At 42.1% G+C, this 25,197-nt stretch overlaps 1 protein-coding gene across 1 annotated transcript in view; it reads right to left on the minus strand.

Annotated features, from left to right (window-relative positions):
* The window catches only part of SLC28A3 (solute carrier family 28 member 3), a 58,340-nt gene that overhangs the window by 26,762 nt on the left and 6,381 nt on the right, over positions 1 to 25,197 (minus strand). The window contains exons 2-3 of the mRNA XM_032633892.1: positions 3,919 to 4,017; positions 391 to 470 (exon numbers count right to left, since the gene is read on the minus strand). Of these exons, the coding sequence (XP_032489783.1) occupies positions 391 to 470; positions 3,919 to 4,017 (179 nt within the window). The remainder of the gene's footprint in view (positions 1 to 390; positions 471 to 3,918; positions 4,018 to 25,197) is intronic.

The following is a 25,197-nucleotide window of genomic DNA, read 5'->3' on the forward strand; positions in this document are numbered from 1 at the left end:
ATATGATAAGGTAAGAGCAAATTTGTTGGGATTTAAAGTGAATTGGATTTTGAGAAATCAATTGCTTATTGATTGAACATTGTGAAGATGAATTAACTACTTTTGTATAGACTGGAGCAATTAGTTGGCAATTCACAGCTTTAATTAGAAGATTGTCCTGGATATTGGGTTCCCAGGACATTAGCAGTTTGAATTTACCACGTTGATTATTCTAGACCTCCATTACTTTTTCTGAAAATGGTGTTGGGTGGGTCGTAGGGAGGGGAGATTGGTGGTGACCATCTCTGATAAATCATAATTAATGTTAAAAATTAGATGAGAATTTAAAAAGTGTCAAAACCACTGTGTTGAGGAGGTAAGTGTGGTTATTTCTATGGTATAAACCTGTACCCTTTTTGATGTGTCTCTTGGTCATCCTCATCTTCATCATTTCTTGGAGAATCCTGCTCGATGGTCACTTGTTCTTCGCCCTCAAAATCAAACATTGGAACAGAGATGGAATGATGAGAATCCTGAGCACGATGGACTCTGATCTCTTTTGCTCAGAATTTTGGCTAGGAAATTTTTCCAAAAGGTCCTTTTAAATTATTTTGCAAGATGATGGCTCCGATTATCTATGCACAGACATTTTCCCCCTTGTCACAAAATATCCAGGTTCATACATTTCTCCCTTTACTTCAGAAGGAGCCATTGGTATTTTCTCCATTTCTTCAGGGAGAGGGCTAATATCTCTGCTTTTAGTTCCTGTCTCTACATTCAACTCCCGCTCTGTTTTCAGGCAAGTGCTAAATGAAGTTAATACCAGAGGCTGCACAAATCTTCCTTAATACTCTGCCAGCCCCACTTTCCAAAGGACTGAGACTAAGGCTGGTTTTATTTTCCTGGCAGCCCAAGGCTTGGTCTGCAGATATGAACAGTAGCTCAGCATCTTCAAGAGCTGTTAAACTACACTTGGGAACTAGGGTTCTTCTATCAGTTGGGTTAAAGGAAATATTTCCCTTACTCAGCTAGTACTTGCTCTAACTGACTGAGTGAAGTATATACCTGGGCTATCTTTTATGGACAATCTTTCTAGGTACTGTTTAGCTTTGAAATATCCATGACCCATCCTATTCTTGTGATGGTGGAGAGGATTTCCTGCATCTCATCATTTTGCAATAATGCCTCAAACTGGTCCAGCTATTGTAAGCAAAGGCAAGGGAAGGTTGGGAGGAAGCTGGTAGATGTGGAGCAGTTTTGAACATGCCCTAAGAGGTATAATGCCAAATCTCAGCTCTAGCTTTTTGTCAGATCCCATGAGACCTTCAATTCTCTTTACTTTAACCCCCCCCACGCCCCCCAAGCAAAGAAATTAGTTATTAGCATGTCTCTGAGCTGAAAGGATCCTCAAAGATCATATAGTCCTTTGATACCAAACTCCCGTTGTACTCCTGACTTAGGCTGCCTTCCTGTTTTGGGCTGGGCCTCAGGTACAAGGAAGGTGATGGGATGATTGTAATAGAGACCAGCTGAATCCAAGCTGTAGCTGCAAAGGTCAGGAGTACAGAGAAGCCTTTCTCATTTTTTCCCACCTAACACCAAGCTTGGCCAATAGTCAAAGTTTGGTAAATTTTTGATTTAAATGATCATAATTGTTATTTTCTGAGAGTGAAATTGTCCCAAGTTACCTACTATATGGAATGTCTAGCATTCCTATTGTTTTCTTTTTTGGTTTTTAACCCTTTCTCACTTTTTTTTTTTTTTTTTTTTTTTTTTTGCGATATGCGGGCCTCTCACTGCTGTGGCCTCTCCCGTTGTGGAGCACAGGCTCCGGACGCGCAGGCTCAGCGGCCATGGCTCACGGGCCCAGCCGCTGCCGCGGCATGTGGGATCTTCCCGGACCGGGACACGAACCCATGTCCCCTGCATCGGCAGGCGGACTCCCAACCACTGCGCCACCAGGGAAGCCCCCTTTCTCATCTTTAAAACAAAACAAAACAACAACAAAACCTTCTTGACCCTACAACCATGGGACATCTAACCTCCCTCCTTCCCTTCACAGCCAAACCACTTGAAAGAATTGCCCTTACTTTTGGTGACATTCCTTCACATCCTGCTCACTTTTCAAGCCACTGTGACCAGACGTCTACGTCTGAGATGGCTTCTGCTAAGGTCACCTGCCAAGGTCACCTAAGGACCATTGTTGCCAAATCTAGTGGCTACTCCTCAGTCTTCATATTTCTGTTTACAATAATACCTAATTTTTTGTTTTTGACTTTTTTTGGTGAAACAATTAAAAAAAAAGACTTTTAAGAGCAGTTTTATTTAGGTTCATAGCAAAATTGAGAGGAAGGTACAGAGATTTCCCATACTTTTCCGCCCGCCCCCAACCCCATGCAGCCTTCCCTATTATTGACTTGCCCACCAGAGTGGTACGTTTGTTACAAATGATGAACCGACAAAGTCTATAGTTTACATTAGGGCTCACTCTTGGTGTCCTATATTCTGTGGGTTTGGACAAGTATTTAATAACATGCATCAACTGTCATAGTATCATACAGAGTGTTTTCACTGCCCTAAAACTCCTCTATGCCTATCCACCCCTCCCTCCCATCTTGGCAGCCAGTGATCTTTTTACTGTCTCCACAGTTTGCCTTTTCCAAAACATCATCTGGGACCATACAGTATGCAGCCTTTTCAGATTGCTTCTGTGACTTAGTAATACACATGTAATGCTCCCCCATGTCTTTTCATGTCTTGATAGCTCATTTGTTTTCAGTGCTGAATAATATTTCATTGCCTGGATGGACCACAGTTTATTTATCCATTCGCCTACTGAAGGACATCTTGGTTGCTTCCAGGTTTTGGCAATTATGAATCAAGCTGCTATAAGCACCCATGTTCAGGTTTTTGTGTGAAAAGAAGTATTGTTTTCTCTTTTTTTGGTTGAAGACTACTTAGTGATATGAACACTTTTTACAATATATTAAATGAAATAGGCAATGACCCAATAATATGAAAGCATGATCCTAATATATGTGACATATGCCTATTGATGTATATGTACTTATATTAAAGTGAGCTATATTCTAATATGTTAGGCACTGATTGTTTGTTTGCTGGAACTACAGTTCATTAGGTCATTTTTTGTCTTCCAAATTTTGCTGCAATGATATTTCAAATTTTTTACTTCAAATAAGTTATTCTTTTATCATGAGCAAACTCCCCCCAGAATATGCACCCAAAATTACTTTTTTAAGAGTGATATAGATGGGCAATTTGCTCCCTTTTTAGCAGAAGGCTGTCTTCAAATGAGATCCTTACACCTGTAACTTATGTAATATTGTACACCAACTCTACTTCATTAAAATTTTTTTAAATTAAAAATAAATCTATACTCAGTGAAAATATCCATCAAAAGGGAACACATAATAAAGATATTTTCAGGCAAAGAAACAAAAAAATGAGATCCTACCCAGAATTCAATATATAAAAGAAATAAGAGGTGGCATTGTCACAGAGCACCTCGGCTTGCTGTGTACACTTAGATGTCGCTGAGGAACCGTAGGGTGTGATGCACACAGTTTTAGAACCATGTCTTAGAACCTTACTCTTTTCTGCCTCATTTACTTTAAAATTGAGATGTTATCTGCTGAAGCCAGTGCTTTCTGCCTTGGGATGGAGTTTGGAATCTAATAGTAATAGTGAAGTGTCAGAGCAAGCCTGGGTACTCTCCCCATCAGAGAACTCTGAGCACAGTTGTATAAACACAAAATCTTTGTTTGGGCATGTGTGTTTTCCTCATGACTGCCTTACACACTCAAATTACCATTTAACTCATTCCTCTGAGTGCCAGCTGAGTGCCATGCTTTCTGTCCCCATAGCTGTGGCACAGTAGTTAACGTGGTGATAGATTCACTCACTGCTTTCCAGCCGTACCTGTTTGCCATTTTCTTGCTCTCTGTTTTGCACAACTCTGCTCCTTAGTGAGTTGTCATTTCCTGATGTGTTCTGGTTTTCAAAGCAGTCGTCATCATACTAGGAAAAAATACAGATTGCAAAAATAACATTTCAGAGCCACAAAACAAATGTTCTTTCAATGAATGATAGCCAAAGACTTTTGAGGGACGGGATGGCAAAGATGAGGTGTTTAGATGAGTCAGCTGATTAAAGAAAGAAACAGGGAAGCTTGGCACATAAAGAAACACAGATGATTTTGAAAATTTTTGACAATTTACTGTCTGTAGAAGCCACATAAGGAAGAAGGAAATTATCTCAATCTAGAAATGTAGATCCTTTTGTGTTCTTTTTTTGGGCCGCGTGGCTTGTGAGATCTTAGTTCCCTGACCAGGGATTTAACCTGTGCCCCTTGCAACAGCGACATGGAGTCCTAACCACTAGACCACCAGGGAAATCCCTAAATCTTTCTGTTTTCTAATATGATCTTACAGTACATATGGTGGTTGATACCAAAAATAAGTTTTAGTTGAAAATTTGGATCACATATTTCGCTTATATTTTTTTCCTTAAAGATATGAATGCTTTAAGTACAAGACTAACAAATGCCTAAATGTTTTGCATTATTTCACTTCTTTGATTAAACATGTTCTTGATCAGTTTTCTGCTTCTGATCTTTCTTTCCTCCGGATCTGTCTATATTCCTTCTTCGTTACTCTTCCTCCATAATAAAGTGAGTCTCCTGGCCTGCGGAGTCCGTTGCACACTCCTTGGCATGGTTCAGGGCTGCACGATCCAGCTCATTTATCTCACTCTGCTCCCCTTGCAGGAACCATGAAGGAACACCCAGCCAAACAGAACTACGTGACTTTCTCCAAGCCCAGGCTAAGTTCTCCTGCCCTGAGCTTGCCATATTCTCTCTGCTATCCTGCAAAATTATAAAATATTAGCAGTTCCTTATATGACAAGATTTAAAGATAAAGCATGGTTCAGCCAGTACCGTGATGACCTGAAAAATGCATGTGTTGTACTGAAGGTCATTGTTTATATCTGAAACATGGATGATTTTGGTTTGTGTTGTTATGATAGATAAGATTGGTGTAGTCCAACTTGAGGAAGACAGAACGGAACAAAGTTGCTGGGTCTAGGCCATGTAACTTTCTAATAAGCAGAGCTGAGATAAGCATGTTGGTTTCCAACCTCCTTTCCAACACATCACACAGACTTTCAAATTATAAAACAAAACAAAATATAGTAAACCATGGGCCGGATCATTGATCATTTTATTCTTAGATGTTGGATCTATGAGATGTTAAAATGTGTTTTGTTCGGTTGAAAGCATTCTCTGGTAGTAATGAGCATAAGAAAAAAAATGGCTTCTTTTGTGAGACCAATTTTATTTTTACTTTTTTTGATTTTACTTTAATAAACTGAGTAGGGTTTGCTCTTGGATGGGTATCCTGACCCCCTACCGCTTTTTCCAAATGTGACAAATACCTGGTTCATTTATCTTTTACCTATTTTGGGTGGGTCCAATCTTTCTCCCATCTCAGCCCAACTAGACATTTTATATGGTACTTCATTCCAAGTAAGGCAACAGATAGATAAACAGTGTCGGGTAGGTGTCTATATCTTTTCAGGACATATTCCCTGCTAGCCCTGTCGGCTGTGACCATGTCTTTGAAAAAGGAACAAGTGTATGAGTTTGATTTTAAATTTAAATCTCCGGCTGGCCCCACAGATCTAGGGAAAAAAACGCAATTCTGACTTGTATTACGTGTTCCATTTACTGAAACACAAGAGTGTATAAATGTGAATAAAGTCTAACTTCCGGCACACATATGATTTATGCATAAAAGTTTTGTGGCCAAACAGCTTTATTGTGTTACAAGTGCTCATACCTTACTTTAGCCCAGTTCCTTGCACATAGCAGATACTAACGATTGTTTGTTGAATTAGTGAACCAAGGTGACTTTAACATTGCATTATCTAGTGCAGTGTAGTACCTCTGGATACTTGGTATCAAAATATAGTGGTATGGGGTTTCCCTGGTGGTGCAGTGGTTAAGAATCCGCCTGCCAATGCAGGGGGTACAGGTTCGAGCCCTGGTCCAGGGAAGATCCTACGTGCCACGGAGCAGCTAAGCCCGTGCGCCACAACTACTGAGTCTGCACTCTAGAGCCCGCGAGCCACAACTACTGAAGCCCATGGGCCTAGAGCCCATGCTCCGCAACAAGAGAAGCTACCGCAATGAGAAGCCCGTGCACGGAAACGAAGAGTAGCCCCCGCTCGCCGCAACTAGAGAAAGCCCGTGCGCAGCAATGAAGACCCAACGCAGCCAAAAATAAATAAGTAAATAAATAAATTAAAAAAAACCCCAAAAATCAAAATATAGAGGTATGTGGGGGACAATACATATAGTGTGGAAAGATGACAAAGTGTTGCTAATTGCTGAAGCTGGCTGATGGGCACTTAGGGACTCCCTTTACTATTCCTACTTTCATGGGTGCTGAAAATTTGCTTAATAAAAAGTTAAAAATAAAACCCAGCAAGAGTTGGTGGAAAAACAGGACACAGGTAACAGAGGGGGCTTGGTCCTTTAGGTCCCTAATTACACGTGACCCTGGGCAGGTCATATCTTCCTACCCCTCCGTCCACCCATCTAGACAGCATACTTTCGACTTGTTCTCATGGTCCCTTCCAGAATCCTGACATTTTCTGGTTCCAAGAGCTTCAGCTTCTTGGTGCTGATTATTCCTGCCACCTGGTGGCAGAATCTGAGACTTCCTTGTGGAACAAGAGGGTGGAGCTGTCCTTTTTAAAGTTAATGAAAGAGGAAGGGGGGGGAGGGTTGGCGTGGGGGTGGGAGGGTTGGCGTGGGGGTGGGCATAAGCGGCAACAAGAGCACCTATGGATGTATTTGTAACATTAATGGGATTGTTTTACCTCTGTTAGATTACACGCTTTGGCTTTTTTTTTTTGATTGATTGATTTTTATTTTTGGCTGCACTGTGTCTTCCTTGCGGTGCGTTGGGTCTTCGTTGTGGTGCGCGGGTTTCCCATTGCGGTGGCTTCTCTTGTTGCGGAGCACGGGCTCTAGGCGCGCGGGCTTCAGTAGTTGCGGCACACGGGCTTCAGTAGTTGTGGCTCGGGGGCTCTAGAGCGCAGGATCAGTAGTTGTGGCACACGGGCTTAGTTGCTCTGTGGCATGTGGGATCTTCCTGGACCAGGGCTCAAACCCATGTCCCTTGCATTGGCAGGCGGGTTCTTAACCACTGTGCCACCAGGGAAGCCCCCATGCTTGGGCTTTTTAGTGTTTTCAGAAGAACAATATCTCCCGGCTGAGGATTTCCAATAGAAACAATTGGGGTGTTTGTGGGTGTTAATTGGTGCCTGAAAAATGACCCTTAAAACACCTATATCTCTGCTTCTTTTTAAACTGGAGTCGTGGGAGCTATATAACAGGTGGCCCATAATTACTTCTTAGCTCATTGTTTCTTTCCATCTATTTAGCAATTCAGATTAATAGATAACTTAGTACACCGGACTCCTATAACCATGACTGTATTCTGAGGGCACACCTGTCCACCGGATGGGTAACAACATTGTGGGTGTCGTGTATGAGTATTTCTAAGCAATTTACAGCACACCACTTTTAATTTCTCTACTTAGTGTTAGTGGCTGAGTGTCCTAAGGGTATGATCTTGCACTGGGCTCCCTCTGGAGGCAGATCCTTGAGCCAGGAGTACACGGTGCCTGGGTTTTTTTCCCTACCTGTCTTTTTTTAAAAATAAATTTATTTATTTATGTGTTTATTTCTGGCTGTGTTGGGTCTTCGTTGCTGGGTGTGGGCTTTCTCTGGTTGCGGCGAGTGGGGGCTACTCTTCGTTGCGGTGCACGGGCTTCTCATTGTGGTGGCTTCTCTTGTCGCGGAACAGGGTCTCTAAGTGCGTGGGTTTCCCTAGTTGTGGGTCGTGGGCTCTAGAGCACGGGCTCAGTTGTTGTGGCGCATGGGCTTAGTTGTTCGGCGGCATGTGGGATCTTCCCGGACCGGGGCTTGAACCTGTGTCCCCTTCACTGGCAGGCGGATTCTTAACCACTGTGCCACCAGGGAAGCCCCCTACCTGTCTTTCTGATCTTGCATTTCCATGCTGTTTGAGCAACTATAGATCTACAGTGGCTGTTCCAGGGGATACAGGTGGACAGAGGCCTTTTTAATTAATTTCTTCCTTTCATTCAGTTTCTAAACCATATAACTTCTAGAACATAGAAGTTCTGAAAACTGAAATCACCCTCCCCCGCCATCTATTTGTGGAGGGGGTCCCCTTCTATAGAGTTTTAGCTGAACACATCGCCACCCAGAATGAAGGCTATGATTCTAGGCTTCCCTTTTAACTAGGTTCTGGCCAATGAAATGTAAATAGAAGTGGAGCCCTGAGTGGGGCAGCTTGGGGTCGCTCCTTAAGAGATGGCTGGCAGGTCCTCTTTGTCCCTTCTATCTTCTTGTCTGTCCTGCTGCCTGGTGTGTGGATGGTTCCAGCTGGGACATGAACACCCGGGCCCCATCCTGGTGATGTCAAAATGGTGAACCGGAGGGCGGGGGGTTTGAGCCCCTGAAAACCTTGAGCTGTGCTACCACCTCCTGACTTACCTGCAGGAAGCAAACTTCTCCCTTATTACTTTTCGCTTTTATGTGCACCTAAACTTACATAATATTTAGTAGGTACAAGACACATCATGAAACCCTTTGCAATGTTTTGTATCAGTATTTGATCCTGGACTTCCCTGGTGGCGCAGTGGTTAAGAATCCGCCTGCCAATGCAGGGGACACAGGTTCGATCCCTGGTCTGGGAAGATCCCACATGCCGTGGAGCAACTAAGCCTGTGCGCCACAACTACTGAGCCCGCCCACCCTAGAGTCTGTGTGCTGCAGCTACTGAGTCCACGTGCCATAACTACTGAAGCCCACGTGCTCTAGGGCCTGAGTGCTGCAACTACTGAAGCCCGTGAGCCTAGAGCCCGTGCTCCGCAACAAGAGAAGCCACCACAATGAGAAGCCCACGCACCACAATGAAGAGTAGCCCCTGCTCGCTGCAACTAGAGAAAGCCTGCGTGCAGCAATGAAGACCCCTCACAGCCAAAAAAAAAAAAAAGAAAAAAGAAAAAAAGAAGTCTGATCCTAAGAGTCCTGTGAGGTGGGTACCAGGATCCCTCTTTTTATAGATGAGGAAACTAAGGCAAAGAGAAGATTACTTGACTCAGGTTGCACAACCAGAAGTAGATGAGATGGAATCTGAACTCACACTGTCCAACTGCAGGCCATATTGTACTCATAGAGTTTGGCCCTTGGGCCAAGACCCTTTGGCCTTGGGAATGTCTAAAGACATAGTAGTGTACCTACAGATTGAATTCCCTTTCAATTAAGAAAGCCTGATTTGGACTCTAGACAAGAGTAGAAATGACAGAGGTGTTGAAGATTCCAGAAAGGCTTGTGGCGACTTTTAAACTCTATTTAGGTTCTGGTGGTCATTTCTCATGCCAGCACGGTGGCCTTCTGACCCCGTAGACTGGTTCTAAGTCAACTGTGCCCTTTAAATAACACGAATGGACACTCCTGCATTTGTGGGCTGGTCATGTCTCCATGAGTTTGACATTCTTTCTTCTTCTAACTGTGCCTGCTCCACTCACTTGGTCTCTCCCTCCCATTGTGGCCCTGATTGAACAACGTGGCTTCCATTTCTCGGCTGCGGTTTCTCTGCCGAGACTCAGCATCACTGTGCCAGGGGGGCCTTTCTTTCCACCTTCCTTATAGAAGCTGCTCTGGCCCCGTGTGTTCTGACTGGGTGACTGACCTTGCTGAGGGGGCACAGCTGGGCTTTGAGACCTGGGGCAAGGACGGAAACCTTCACTCAAGTAGACTTTGACCCTAACCTTTGGTTGGACGTGGAGCATATAGGTTTATGAAAGATGGACATTTCCCAGCTGGCAAAGGGGTGTTGACAAGGATCCCGGGAAGTCGCTGTGAAGTTCTTTAATTCGTTCTAGGGCTTAGCATTACCTGGCGAGTTCTAGGGGGATAATATACCTTGGGTGGAGGGCTTTATGCCAGCATAGATTAGATTGGTGATAAAAGTTGTTTATTTAATTTTCTACATATGTATGTGTGTGTGTATCTATTTTCACATCTTTGTACACCTTTAATGCAAACTTCCTGGAAGTGTCATCCATGCTATGCAGCCCAGGCCCCAGGGGTAGAAACTGGTTTTTAGCCATGCAGGCTAGTTGTGTTTTATCAACAGGTTGCCACAAAGGCCCACAGTAAAACCAGATAGTGGACAAAGTAGACTAAGGGTCACCACTTTCCTTGCCTTGATTTATCTCTGTGTTTCCATACCAGCTCCTGAGAGCTGAAGGACACTTGCCTGATCTATCTCTGTGTTTGTTTCAAAAGTACCTGGTGTTTGGCAGAGGTGCTTTGCAGCTGTCCTGTGAGAGATACATGCTTTGAGAGATATGCAGTGGTCAACCCCCCAGAGCGGGCTCTGACTTGACCACAGGAAGGCGCCTGCACAGATGAAACCTGGAGGTATCAAGAGTTACCTTTGCTCCATTACCGTGCTAAGATCTCCGCCGGAAGGCGGGATTTGTACTCTGCTAGGCACAATTCGTGCCGTGTGCAAAGGAGTGTGGAAGACTGCGCATGCCCCAGCTGCCCTTGGACATCTCCATCCTTTCCTAGAGCTTGATGACCTGTCTGCCTCCTAACCCTTGGAATTCCCTTACTCACTCCCTCCAGGGAGAAGGTGCCTTTAGAGCATGAGTTCCCCTTCTCTATTCTCTGGCTATAGAATAAAAGCCCATCTGGCTTGCACCAAGCTCAGTTTCATTATTGGCAGCATGAGCCCAGGTGGGAAAGAACTCCCTCACTGAACCAAGGGGGCTTTGGTTTGGCTACCCCGAGACGGAGGCCTTGTGTTTAATTCAGTAACAGAAGCAATCAATGTGGTGCATTCTGAGAGCAAGGCAGGCCTTAAATGTTGCCATGGATGTCAAAGTCCCAAGGCCAGCAACAAAACTGGGAATGTGATGTCATTTGGACTGGGGACTGTGTAAACCTGTATTTTACCCCCTGGACTCTAAGCTGAGAAGGCAGATACTTTGTTCTCTGTTCTCTGCTGAATACTGTGTGCTCAGCACCGTGCCAGGCATGGAAGTGCTCAATGACTGTTTCTGAATGAATGGAAAAAGGGCTCTCAAACTTAAAGTAACAGATAAAGCTGTGTCTCTACAAGTGGTACAGGACTAGCACAGAACTACTTTCTCTATTTCTTTAAGAAGGTTATCTTATGTTTTAATATTCTAAGCCTTAAATGTCTAAGTGAAGGTGTTAGTAATACATCTCCAGTTTCAGTTGCTTTTCTGAGCTTCTTCAAGTGATCTAACCTTTCTGTATCCATTTCTCTGAACATGGAATGGGACTAGACTAGGACAACAGCCTCAAACAATAACTTAAAATTCCAAAATGCGATATAAAGAGATCACAGGCAGTGACTTAACATAAATCTTAGATAACTGCTTCTTGGAATATTGGTAAATTATCTATATGAATTGGTGCTGCATTATGATAAAAATCTTGGGTTCCGTGGTCATACCTGGGTTCAAATCCAGCCTTACTTTCTTTTTTGTTTTTGTTTTTTTTAAATTTTATTTATTTATTTATTTTTGGCTGTGTTGGGTCTTCGTTTCTGTGCGTGGGCTTTCTCTAGCTGCGGCGAGCTGGGGCCACTCTTCATCGCGGTGCGCGGGCCTCTCACTGTCGCGGCCTCTCTTGTTGTGGAGTACAAGCTCCAGACGCACAGGCTCAGTAGTTGTAGCTCATGGGCCTAGTTGCTCCGTGGCATGTGGGATCTTCCCAGACCAGGGCTCGAACCCATGTCCCCTGCATTGGCAGGCAGATTCTCAGCCACTGCGCCACCAGGGAAGCCCCAGCCTTACTTTCTTGAGGCCTCATACCCTATTACATGGGAACATAGCTTTCTTTACCTACCTAGCGGGGCTGTGTGATCAGTCTGGTGCCACACACACTAAGTACTCATTGACTTTTAGGTTAATTTTATGGTTTAGTTTGCTACTTGCTTGCTTGCTCTGGGGCATTTAGTCAATTTGTCCTTTTTTTTTTTATTCATGTAATATTTTATTTACCGATCTCTCTGAAACATGCCAAGATTCATATGGCTAACGGAACTTTCCATGTTAAAACGTTGGTTAACACACAAATTCCTAACAAAAAATATTTTAATGAAGGAATCAACATGTGAACATTATATTTAGGTGGTAAAATTCAAGTTATAAATATAAGATAAATATCAAATAATATCATATTTTTGGTTTAATGGAGAACAGTTGTGACAGTCATGCTTAACACCTTGATTAAGTAATGAGAGAAATGGGTTGGGGTGTCGTAGAGGTATGCAAAAATTTAACAGTTCAAATAATCCTTAGCCCTTCTGAGAAAATACAGATGGCAACTATGTGGCATATATTTCTGTAATATGGTTGTTTCAATCCATTAGTGAGCATTCTGTTCATGCATTTAAAGTATGGCAGATGTTTCTGAGCACTGAAAATTAGATTCAGAGTAAGTCTTTGCTCAACAAGTTAATGATATGATGAATCCCTTATATTTAAAAATAGAGTTTATGGAATCTAAAAAAAAAAAAGAATGATTCTGAAGAACCTAGGGGCAGGACAGGAATAAAGATGCAGATGTAGTGGCATGGATATATATACACTACCAAATGTAAAATAGATAGCTAGTGGGAAGCAGCCACATAGCACAGGGAGATCAGCTCGGTGCTTCGTGTCCACCTAGAGGGGTGGGATAGGGAGGGTGGGAGGGAGATGCAAGAGGGAGGAGATATAGGGATATATGTATATGTATAGCTGATTCACTTCGTTATACAGCAGAAACTAACACACCATTGTAAAGCAATTATACCCCAATAAAGATGTTAAAAAAAAAACCCAGGGACTTCCCTGGTGGCGCAGTGGTTAAGAATCTGCCTGCCAATGCAGGGGACACAGGTTTGAACCCTGGTCCTCGAAGATCCCACATGCCGTGGACCGACTAAGCCCACGCACCACAACTACTGAGCCTGAGCTCTAGAGCCCGCGAGCCACAACTACTGAGCCTGCGTGCCACAGCTACTGAAGCCCACGCGCCTAGACCCCATGCTCCGCTACAAGAGAAGCAACCGCAATGAGAAGCCCTTGCACAGCAACGAAGAATAGACCCTGCTTGCTGCAACTAGAGAAAGCCTGCACGCAGCAACGAAGACCCAACGCAGCCAAAAATAATTAAATAAATTTATAAAAATAAAACAAAACATAATATATAGTTTAACTTTGTAAAGTTTAAGGTAAAGCATACTTGTTTTCAGTTATTTTTAGATATAGAGACTACACTACCATACATAATCAGCTATACTGCTGTGCACAGTTAATTCCAGTTAAATATTTTGTATTTGCTGGTCATCAACAGCACAAAATTTATGCTCCAAAAGAAATATATCAATCTGGCAAAACGGTTAACATTTAATTTTCTTTTAAAGACAGATTAACTAAATTTAAGGAAGAATTGGCTTTTCTTGATATCTCATTTTCAAATTACTGTTACAAACTTACCAGAGAGTAAGTTTTTATTTTGCCTAACATCAAACAATCTTCAAAAAGTTTCCAAGATAGCGGCATTCCTTGTTCCATTTCCAAAACTAAATAAAGGCTTTCTAACTGAAAGCATTTACATTCCTAGCCCTCTAAAGTAAACGTTAAGAAAATGATCTCTTGGCTTCTGAATAGCCCACTTAGTTACATAAAGTGTTTTCTGTCCGAACACTTTCTCAAATTCAAAAGATATTTACTTCCTAAGAACATGACAAACAGTCTTCATTTCAAAACATTCAGTCCGTTTCCATGGCAACACTGATGGGATTCCTTGGCCACCATAAGTCACATTAGTTGACTGTGGAATTTCTCAATCTTCTTTACATCTTGAGCTTGGTCTGTTCTATACACAAAACAAACTAAATCATCTGTTACTTTAATACCCAGTCTCCCATCAGAATGCCTATATTTGAGAACCACACGTGCCTTCATAGGGTCTGCGAGGTAGAGTTTCTCCACTGCGTGACTGAATTCCTCCTGTGTCTGGTACTGCGGCATCATGGGCCCGCGGCAGAACAGGAGAGGGAGGCAAAGCTACGGACCAGAGGTGGCGTGACGCGGCCCACCTACTGCGGCAGGGGCCCAGCCGCTCAAAGTGGTGGCGCCTCTTCGCCACTTTGTCCTCTTGTTGAAAGTTGGCATGTAAAAGTCAACATCTGTTTTGTGAATCTAATCTCTTCAAATTGCAATCATTCCTCCCCCCTCTTAACTATCATCCGTCTATCTATCTGTCTATCTATTTTAAAACTCTACAAATGTCAAATATTTTAAGGCCAGTTCTATCTAAAATTTTCTTTCAAGTTGCATGAGCATTACCTTGGAACGGTTGCATTTTCAAAGGCAGTATTCCAGAAGCCTCTGATCTTTCTGACCCTCTTGGTTCTGGTAACCTCTGGCTCAAGTCTTGGGTTTACGTAACCCATAATGTGAGGTGATGGGCACTGGCTAGACTGCTTTTCTGTGAGATGTGCCTGTTTTTCTTGCCAGGCTGTGTGGGTTCACAGACCGGGTGCCGAGGAAACCACCTGACCAGCCTGGGACTCGTTATCACACTGCCCTGGAACAATTCTCTGTCACCTCTGAATGCTCTGAACAGAGCTTTGAGTTGGCTGCAAGGAGTCAGGGCTACAGAACACTGATGACGTTCTCCCCTCGTGATCTTTGTGAGCCATAGGCAAAAGGAAGCTCTAAGGATAGAGACATAAGGAGAAGTGGAAAGAGTCAGAGTTCTGTACCTGAAGGAGAAAAATTAGAGGAAGGTTTCTATTTATTGGATTTAGAAAAAAATACATTTAAACATGCAAGTATTCATGGAATATGACTTCTGTGAGCTTTCTTGAAGAAACACCTTGAGGAAGAACCAGCGAAACAAATGATAAATGGAGAAATTTTGGCAAAAGAAGTGATAGCATGTTTTGAATCTTTTTAATGAATCGAAATCCAAAACAACTCCAGGGAGTAAGTTTCCAGAACAAATTATAAACATCACAGCCTCTGATAATGTAGAAAAGATTATCAGAGCACCACCTGAAGGAGAAGGAAACAAAAATTTTGATGGTAGGATAAATATGCCAGTTTCCTCAACTTTTAATTTCTGGGAGCTGGAAGAGATTATAAGTAGCAGTGTTTAAGATAGAAAGGTAAACACTAAAAGATATATAGTCAGTTAAAATTAAGTGATGGAAGAGAAGGAAATAAAAGAATGGAAAGTAGAAAATATAGAAATTTTGTGATTACTCACAATCTTAAGTTGGTTATAAAAGGAGCCATTAAAACAAACAAACAAACAAACAAACAAAATATGTCTTCAGAAGAAACCAAACAAAAATAAACCAAACCAATGAAAATTTAAAAAAAAATCACATCGAATATGATGAGAGAAGCTAAGGGCAAGCAAATCTATTTGATTGAGTCAGATGGAATAACAGAACACAACCATATACTGAAAATGACTCAGAAAGGTAAAACATGCAGTGGTCATCATCTTAATCAATCAAGGCTGAAGAGAGGACAAAAAATTCCATTACCACGTCCAAAAAGAAGCCAGTGCTCGGGGTCCAATCTCACTCTCTGAAGGATGGCTATCTATGTACAAGTGGCATAGATTAACAACGGAAACTGGGAGAAAAATCTAGAGACACATTTAGAAAGAGGTTGAGAGAACTCTTTCAGTCTATGACAAATCAAGTGGGAGAGTAAGGTTAAAGGAAAACCAAAATGACAACAAAAAATAGGAATCTAATTAACAGCTCTTGGACTCGAATAAAAAATATAATATTATGGCCAAGACTTCTAGTTGTCCCCAACATCTATTCTTCCCCATTTCCTTTAGAAATACAGCTCTGAATTTTAGCAGGGCCTACGGTTTCCCAGAAAAAGGCATATTTCCTAAACTCCCAGTGGTTATGATGAAGTTCTGCCACTGTGATGGAAGCTATGTGCAACTTCTGGGAACTGTCCTAAAGCAGGGCAGTTGGTGGAGCTGATGCACCCGTTTCAGAGTGTTTTAAAATACATAAAATTAAATATATAGGATTAAAAGGAAGCCAATTATATTGAAATACAATTATTAAAATATTAAAATTAATTTGTGATAGAATAACATATATGCATCTTTATTAACATAACATATATGCATCTTTATTAACACTTTAAAAAACAAGGAAAAAAAACCCCAGCAAGGTCCAGTGGCAAGTTCCAATAACCACTTTAATTTCAATGCCATGGATGTAAATTATGCAATAGATACAAATTCTTTTTTCTACTTGTACTTAGTAACTCAATGTAGTGAGGGCCCTTTAGCATCTGTCACATACATTTCAAACATGGAGTTCAATCTCCTCTTGGTCTGTGGAGTAGAATGTGCCCCTTTCTCCTCAGGCTCATGGGAAAGGTTTCCCTGCCCACTCCCCACCTGATGTATCTCTTATTTATGAAGCCACCATAAATGGATACATCTGAGAGAATATGGACCTTTTTTTTTTCTTGTTTGTCATTGGAGGTCCTGGTTTTACTTCTGGTTCTGTCCATATTATCATCCTGTAAATCTACTAGTCAGATAAGTCCAAAAATGCCCAAGAATAAAGGAATTAGCATCTGGTTCATATAGATTCTTGAAGTAAAGAGAAAATGAGTGATGGTTAAGCTTCCTGCTTAATTGTCCCAGGCTGATGTCATACAATTTTTCTAAAAGAGGTTGTATTTTTCTATCAGAAATGATCAGAGTCCTGGGTTATATTTAAAAGATGAAATGCAGATTAGCTTCCAATGTAATTCTGGTGCCAGACCAGACTAGCTCAGGTAGGCTGGAGATTGGTTGCTGCATGCAATGTCCACTTGTTTGGGCCATTCCACTAATGCGGCAAGATAGAGGTGCCATGAAGGCCAACCCTCAGCCCCACTCCTGATTCTGGTAGTCTGGAAGCAGGAACCTGGTAAAAACCATTAACATGACCTCATTTTTATATACTCTGATCACTGGCCAAATTTGGGACAAATTGAGTACCAAAAAGTAAAAAATGTGAATAATAACTGCAACTTATGTCAAAAAATACGACGGAATGATGGATGGATAGAGGGCAGCATAGATGAAGAAATCTGTGATAAAGGATAGTAAAATGTAACTTGTAGAATGTGGGTGATGTTCACTATGAAATTCTTTCAACTTTTCTGTTTGTTTGAAAAATTTCATAAAAAGTGTTAGAAGAAACAAATAATGTTGGTAATTGATTATAAAACATTGAATAAAAGGGAACGGTAGTCTACAACGATACTCAAAAAAGAGAGAAAGACAAAAAAAGGGAAGTTCATTCTTTTCAAAACAATGTGGGGTAAGGAATACTGAAGAAATGAAAGTTACCATTTTGCAACTCCCGAACTAATCATTGATCCAGGAAAGGGTCATCAATGGATGCAAAAACCATGCGGTGAAATGTGCTGGGGAACTGGATATTCACATAGCCTGAAGAATCACTGCTCAGATCACTTACTAATTAGAAAGAGAGAAATGTAACTTTATAATGGGATGGTCGACCTGTCACCACACTAACCAACTCATCACCAATAGTGGAGTTAAATTTCTCCAAAAACACATATGTATATGTTTTCCTTTTTTCACATGTGGTTTCCAGATCCTGGAACTAGCTAAAAGTCGTATAAATGTAGAATTGTACACTCCGAGACATCACTGCCCTTCTCCTGCTGGGTTGTCTTTCACTCTTATCTTAGTTTTTCATACTTGTACTTGATAATGTGTGATTATTTCAGCCTGGTTCCAATTTCCTGTTATTGTTTCTTTTGCTTTTCTTTGACTTAGGCTGTTGTTTGAATACTTGAAGACCCTCCCACAGGAACTTCTACTATACATTTTTTGAGAGGGAGAGGTCTCAAGACACGCATGGAGAAGCTAATCCTAACAGCAATAATATGACAACATCTGGACTTCTTACACAGTGCTCTGTGCTTTCCCATGCACTGCCTTACTCAACCCTCTTTTCCCTTGATTTTCTAATAGTTGCATCTTTATCAGTTTTTTAATATGTGAAGCCAAGAATTCTTCTCCCATTAAAAACCAGTTTTCTGGGCTTCCCTGGTGGCGCAGTGGTTGAGAATCCGCCTGCCAGTGCAGGGGATACGGGTTCGATCCCTGGTCCGGGAAGATCCTGCATGCCGCGGAACAGCTAAGCCCGTGTGCCACAACTACAGAGCCTGCGCTCTAGAGCCCGAGAGCCACAACCACTGAGCCCACATGCCACAACTACTGAAGCCTGCGCATCTAAAGCCCGTGCTCTGCAACAAGAGAAGCCACCGCAATGAGAAGCCGGTGAACCACAATGAAGAGTAGCACCCGCTCACCGCAACCAAAGAAAAGCCCGCACGCAGCAACAAAGACCCAACACAGCCAGAAACAATAAATAAACAAAATTTAAAAAACCAAAGAAACCCCACCAGTTTTCTATCTGCACTTACTGGTTGCTACTGTCTGAATGTTTGTGTCGCCTCAAAATTCATTATGTTGGGGCTTCCCTGGTGGCGCAGCGGTTGAGAGTCCGCCTGCCGATGCAGGGGACACGGGTATGTGCCCCGGTCCGGGAAGATCCCACATGCCACGGAAAGGCTGGGCCTGTGAGCCATGGCCGCTGAGCCTGCGCGTCCGGAGCCTGTGCTCCGCAACGGGAGAGGCCACAACAGTGAGAGGCCCGTGTACCACACACACACACACACACACACACACACACACACAAAAAAAAAATCATTATGTTGAAACTCTAACCCCCCAAAATGATGGTATTAGGAAGTAGGGCCTTTGAGAGTTGCTTAAGTCTTGAGGGTGGAACACTCATGAATGGGAATAATTAGTGCCCTTATAAAAGTTAGCCCACAGAGATACCGAGCCTCTTCTACCATGTGACGACATGGTAGTTTCAAAGGTGCTGGCTCTAAACCAGGAAGAGGGCTCACACTAGAACACTGACCATGCTAACACCTTGATCTTAGACTTCCAGTCTCCAGAAATAAATTTCTGTTGTCTTTAAGCTACTGAGTCTGTAGTATTTTGTTATAGCAGCCTGATCAGACAAGACACTGGTTCCATTTTTTGCCTCATATTCACTCTTGAACCCATGCCAAAATGGCTTGGGTTCAAGAGTGAATATGAAATGGAAATCACCCTTGCTAAAGTAATCAATGGTTTCCATTTCCCTAAGTCCAGTTTTCATCATATATAGTGGACCATTTACTCCTTAAAATATTCTTGTCCCTGACTTCTGTGATCACATTTTGCTAGTTCTTTCCTACCATCTGTACTTCTCCTTCTCCTTTTCCTGTACCGTATAAGCCTTTTCACTCAACCCTTAATGTTACATATAGTTCCTTGGGGCTCCATCCCAAGCATTCTCATTCATTCCTTTAATAAAACTTACTGTGCACCTACTATGGCATAGACACTGTATTAGTTACAAGGCATTGCATTACAGTCCCTGTTCTCACGGAGTTTAGAGGAAAAGCTGTCAATCATAAATTATTTAATTGATCATTAATTATAGTCGGTATAAGGACTATTAAAAAGTTCAAGGTACTACTTCTACGGGTTAACTGGAATAAACTTGGCTGTGTCTGACATTCCAAAGATGCAACCCATTTAGTCCCAGGGGAACCGGAGGTGCTCTTATAAGGAAAACATCTTCCTATAGTTGAGAAAAAAATTAATAAACAAGGATAAAATCCCTTTGAATTTCTCAGTTGAAATTAAGATTCTTCTTACTCTCATTTCCTTCTCTGATTTGTTTTAGTAGGCAAATCTCCAGTCTGTCTGAAGGGATCAAAATTCAGATGGTGAGGGCTTCCCTGGTGGCACAGTGGTTGAGAATCCGCCTGCTGATGCAGGGGACACAGGTTCGTGCCCCGGTCCGGGAAGATCCCACATGCCGCGGAGCGGCTGGGCCCGTGAGCCACAGCCGCTGAGCCTGCGCGTCCAGAGCCTGTGCTCCGCAGCAGGAGGGGCCCCGGCAGTGAGAGACCCGCGTGCCGCAAAAAAAAGAAAAAAAAAGAAAAAAAAAATTCAGATGGTGAGGTGACTGTAGATTGTGTTTTGTTTATAAAAATGCTTTCACCATAGGCCACAAGGCTGGTGGTGGTCTTCTTTCTGTAGGCCTCCTGTCAGCCAAAGATCAAAAGATTAAGAAATTTACGCTGTCTAATATTTATAATATACAAAAGCTATGAAGGATGTAATAACACTTATCTGTGAAGCAATTTAGTCAGATTAGTCACTGAAAGACTTATTTCTAATATTTAAATTTATTTCTTAATTTTATTTCTAAAATTAAGAGCAGAAAACATGGCTTCAGCTTTTATTAAAGTCTATTATTGGAGTACTACAGAATAAGAAGGAAGAAAAGGGAAATAGGGAAGGAGAGATACAGGTGGTGTCAAGAGACATCAGATATCATTAATGACACCTTCATCTTGTAACTTCATCTTGTATTATCTTGAATAGCCCCTAAGCTATTCAAAATCCTGCTTTGCGTTTGCAACCACTGGTTTATACAGTGGGTATTACAACTTGGGACCTTCCTGCAAGTTCAGTGAAATCGACTCCAAGTCTACTTTTGGTTCCTGCTTCAGCTACTCTCCAGCCCTCTTTATGTAAAGGAGTGTTTTAGGGAATCCCCTGGTGGTCCAGGACTCTGAGCTTCCACTACAGGGGGCCCAGGTTCGATCCCTGGTCCGGGAACTAAGATCCCTCAAGCCACGAGGTGCGGGAGTGGGGAAGAAAGGTGTGTTTTATGCCAAAGCCTGAATCACCTGCAGGATAAAGCTTGAGTCAGTAGTGCCTATCTGATTCTTATTTTATTGTGGGGCTTTACGGTCATTTATTTCTAAGTATTATCCTTACTTAGAGTATTTTATACAAGTCAGTTGCACATCGTTATGTCATAGGCATTTGAATTTGCTCACAGTTGGAAAAAATTTGCTTTTTGGTGATTTCTAAAGTCACCTTAGCCATCAAGCACTTCTTTCCAGGGAGTACTAATTAAGTAATTAAGTGCTAGAAACACATCAAATAAACTTAACAGTGTATAAAAATTTTAAAAGAAATTCATTTGATTAAATAGAACATGAATCAAAATGAACCAGAATATCTGTAAATAACTTTCTACAGTGCTTTGAAGAGAGACAGATGTTGAGGGCCGAGCTCTCCAGCGTGCTGGAGACCTCAGGGACATGAGGTTTTACGTTCAGTTGACATGGTAACAATTCAGATCTGCATGTTGGCATCTCTCACAGTTTTTCTATCAGTGGATTCCAGTATTTGCTATGAGAAGAGACAGACTTCACACCTGGAGTTGAAAATTTGGTTTGGCCTGCACCAAAACAGCCTCCCCATGTAAATGGTTTAAATAATAGTTGCTGATACTTGAGCATTTGCTAGGTACTAGTGCTTTACATTAATCTCCCAAAAGTCTTATGTTGCAGGGTGTTAGTACCTATTTTGGGATGAAGAAATAGGCATAGAGGTTAGGTCACTTGCCTAAATGGCGGACCTGGCAGCCTGGCTCTGAAGCCTCAACCCAAGGGGTTTTTTGCCCTCCTCGTAATGACTTAGTATGTAGCTTTCAGTCTCAGTGTCTGTGCCCTGCTGTCACTCTCACTTTCCCACCCACCCACCAACTGTCTGGCTTTTTTCAGGAGCTCACCCCTTTCCTCCCTCTCCCACTTCCTCCTTAACAAGAGGCCCCTTGCCATCTGCAGCCAAGGTCAGAACCACATACGCTATGGTCAGTACTTGGAGCACAGTACTTACTCCCACGTGTGCTTTTCTAAATTCTTCCTTTCCCACTTCTTTCTTCCCTCTTCCCTGACCTCAAGACCTCATGCTCTGCAGGGGAACAAGGAAGCGGCTGTGTGGGTCAACAGAAAGCCTCACATTGCTGACTCCTAGAAATATCTTCTCTTGACTTTATGCCCTGCCTTGCTGACTCCAACATAACCTGTGCCTAAACCTTTGCTCCCCAGCTGCTTCATCTCCCTGGGTCTGACCTCAGTCCTCAATTAAGCAATTAAGTAATTAAGCAATTACTTTGTTTCAAACCTCCCTGGCTGCACAAGTCAGACCAGTGCTCTCTAAGCAACTTCCTCCTTGTAAGTGTTCCTGAACCGAAGGACTTGACTGGATGAGAAACTCAGAATGCAGTAATGAGAATTAGAAAAATAAACATTCTTGGGGCTTCCCTGGTGGTGCAGTGGTTAAGACTCTGTGCTCCTAGTGCAGGGGGCCCGGGTTTGATCCCTGGTCCGGGAATTAGATCCTGCATGCATGCCGCAACTAAGATTTCGCATGCCACTACTAAGGAGCTTGCGAGCAGCAACTAAGGAGCTGGTGCGCTGCAACTAAGGAGCCCTTGAGCCGCAAGTAAGGAGCCCGCCTGCCGCAACTAAGACCTGATGCAACCAAATAAATAAATACTTAAAAAAAATTATTTAAAAGCTAGCAAACTTATAAAGTGATGTGACTGACAGGGTAAAATGATTGGTACATTTCCAAAGCTGAGCATGTCAGCAAAATAAGGCAACTGGGTGGTCCAGAAGGGGAGCTGTTATGCCTCTCTTGGCCCCTTTTGGACTGTGACACTTTTTCATGGTGCAGAGAGCCTTGTCTCATATTAATGGGTAAATAATGAAGCAAAATGGGGTTGTCACTCTCCCAAAGTCCAATTCCAAGATAACTGCCATTATTTGACCTGTCTTGCAGTTCCTCAGAAAATCCCACTCACAAGGCATGTCTTTATTTAATCTGAGTTAGAGTTCACCCAGTGCTATTTTCCTGCGGGCAATGGTTTAAGGTAGGCGGCTGCCTGAGGTGGTGATAACAGTTGGAGAAAACAAGATAAACAAAAATTTAAAGGAAAAGCTGGGGAATGAGATATCCATAAGGGACTTTGAAACGCTCTGATATTCCTGGGAAATTAGAAGCCCAGGGACATGCCCAGAGTCATGTTCATGCTTGAGAAAGACCTGAGAAAAATCAAAGTTCTCATCTCTGGCTGATGTTGAAACTCAACAGAGGCAGGGAGTAAAGTAAACATAGAACTGTAGCCAGCTTGCCTGAGCACTGAAGGCAATCTCCCCAGCAGGCACACAGAGCCCTCAGCAAAGCCTGGGAGATTTATTGGTTCCAGCCACTTGGGAATTTATATCAGATCCTTAAACTAACTGAGCAGAGACTTTAGTGGCCACACATGACAATAAATGCAGACTACATAAAATTATTTCAGTTAATTCACTAAAGAAACAAATAGTAACAATAATGACAACAGCAACAAACAGCAACAACCATAAAGCCTGGAGAAACGGGGATGTATCTGTTTTCCAGAATTGCCACATTATTTTTTGTTTTTTTATTAAAGTATTGTTGATTTACAACGTTTTGTTAGTTTCAGGTGTACAGCAGAGTGATTCAGTTCTATACATATATTCTTTTTCAGATTATTTTGTTATATGTAATTAAAATATATTGAATATAATTCCCCATGCTATACAGTAGGTCCTTATCGTTTATCTATTTTATATATAGTAGTCTGTATCTGTTAATCCCAAACTCCTAATTTATCCCTCCCTCCCCGCCCTTTTCCCCTTTGGTAGCCATAAGTTTTTTGTTTTTTTTTTTTAACATCTTTATTGGCGTATAATTGCTTTACAATGGTGTGTTTGTTAGTTTCTGCTTTATAACAAAGTGAATCAGCTATACATATACATATGTTCCCATATGTCTTCCCTCTTGCGTCTCCCTCCCTCCCACCCTCCCTATGCCACCCCTCTAGGTGGACACAAATCACCAAGCTGATCTTCCTGTGCTATGCGGCTGCTTCCCACTAGCTATCCATCTATTTTTTTTTTTTAGCTATCTAGTTTACATTTGGTCGTGTATATATGTCCATGCCACTCTCTCACTTTGTCCCAGCTTACCCTTCCTCCTCCCTGTGTCCTCAAGTCCATTCTCTATGTCTGCCTTTTTATTCCTGTCCTGCCCCTAGGTTCTTCATAATCTTTTTTTTTTTTTGGATTCCATATATATGTGTCAGCATACGGTATTTGTTTTTCTCTTTCTGACTTACTTCACTCTGTATGACAGACTCTAGGTCCATCCACCTCACTACAAATAACTCAATTTCATTTCTTCATTAGTTTGTATTTTATGTCTGAGTCTATTTCTGTTTTGTAAATAAGTTCATTTGTATCGTTTGTTTTAGATTCCACATATAAGTGATATCATATATTTGTCTTTCTCTGATTTACTTCACTTAGGATGATAATCTCTAGGTCCATCTATGTTGCTACAAATGGCATTATTTCCTTCTTTTTTGTGGCTGAGTAATATTCCATTGTATATATGTACCACATCATTTTTTACCATTCATCTGTTGATGGACATTTAGACTGCTTCCCTGTCTTGCTATTGTAAATAGTGCTGCTATGAACATAGAGGTACATATATCTTTCTGAATTATACTTATGTCCAGATATACGCCCAGGAGTGGGATTGCAGGGTCATATGGCAACTCTATTATCATGTATTTTCTGTGTCTTAATTTACTTGTGGGGAAAAAAAAGCGTCTAGATAGCTCTAGCCAAGCTTGTCCTGAGCTACGTGAAAACATACTCAGTTATCTGAGTGTGATTCATGCTGATCTCCCTGATTAATGTGTTGAAGAAACAGCACTCTTCCAACCTCAGAACTTATATATTCAAAGAATCTGGGTTCAAAGTCTATGCCAACATTCCAGCATTTATATGACCTCCCAAATTTTGAGCTCCATTTAACAATCTCTCCAAACCTGACTGGCTCACCAGGTGAATCATGGAGTGAGCTGGCTTTCCTCCGTGTATGTGTAGAGTAGAGGCACAATTCCAGTCTAGGGCTGTCTCAGGACATTCATTAGTGGGTCCTACCCAACCGATGTCAGAGCAAGGATGGGCCCTGTGCCTCCAACGGCCACTCATGGCAAGATCAATGTTTACTCATGGGCAGGAGAACAC

Source organism: Phocoena sinus, chromosome 6 (genome assembly GCF_008692025.1).
Source record: "Phocoena sinus isolate mPhoSin1 chromosome 6, mPhoSin1.pri, whole genome shotgun sequence".
NCBI lineage: Eukaryota > Metazoa > Chordata > Mammalia > Artiodactyla > Phocoenidae > Phocoena > Phocoena sinus.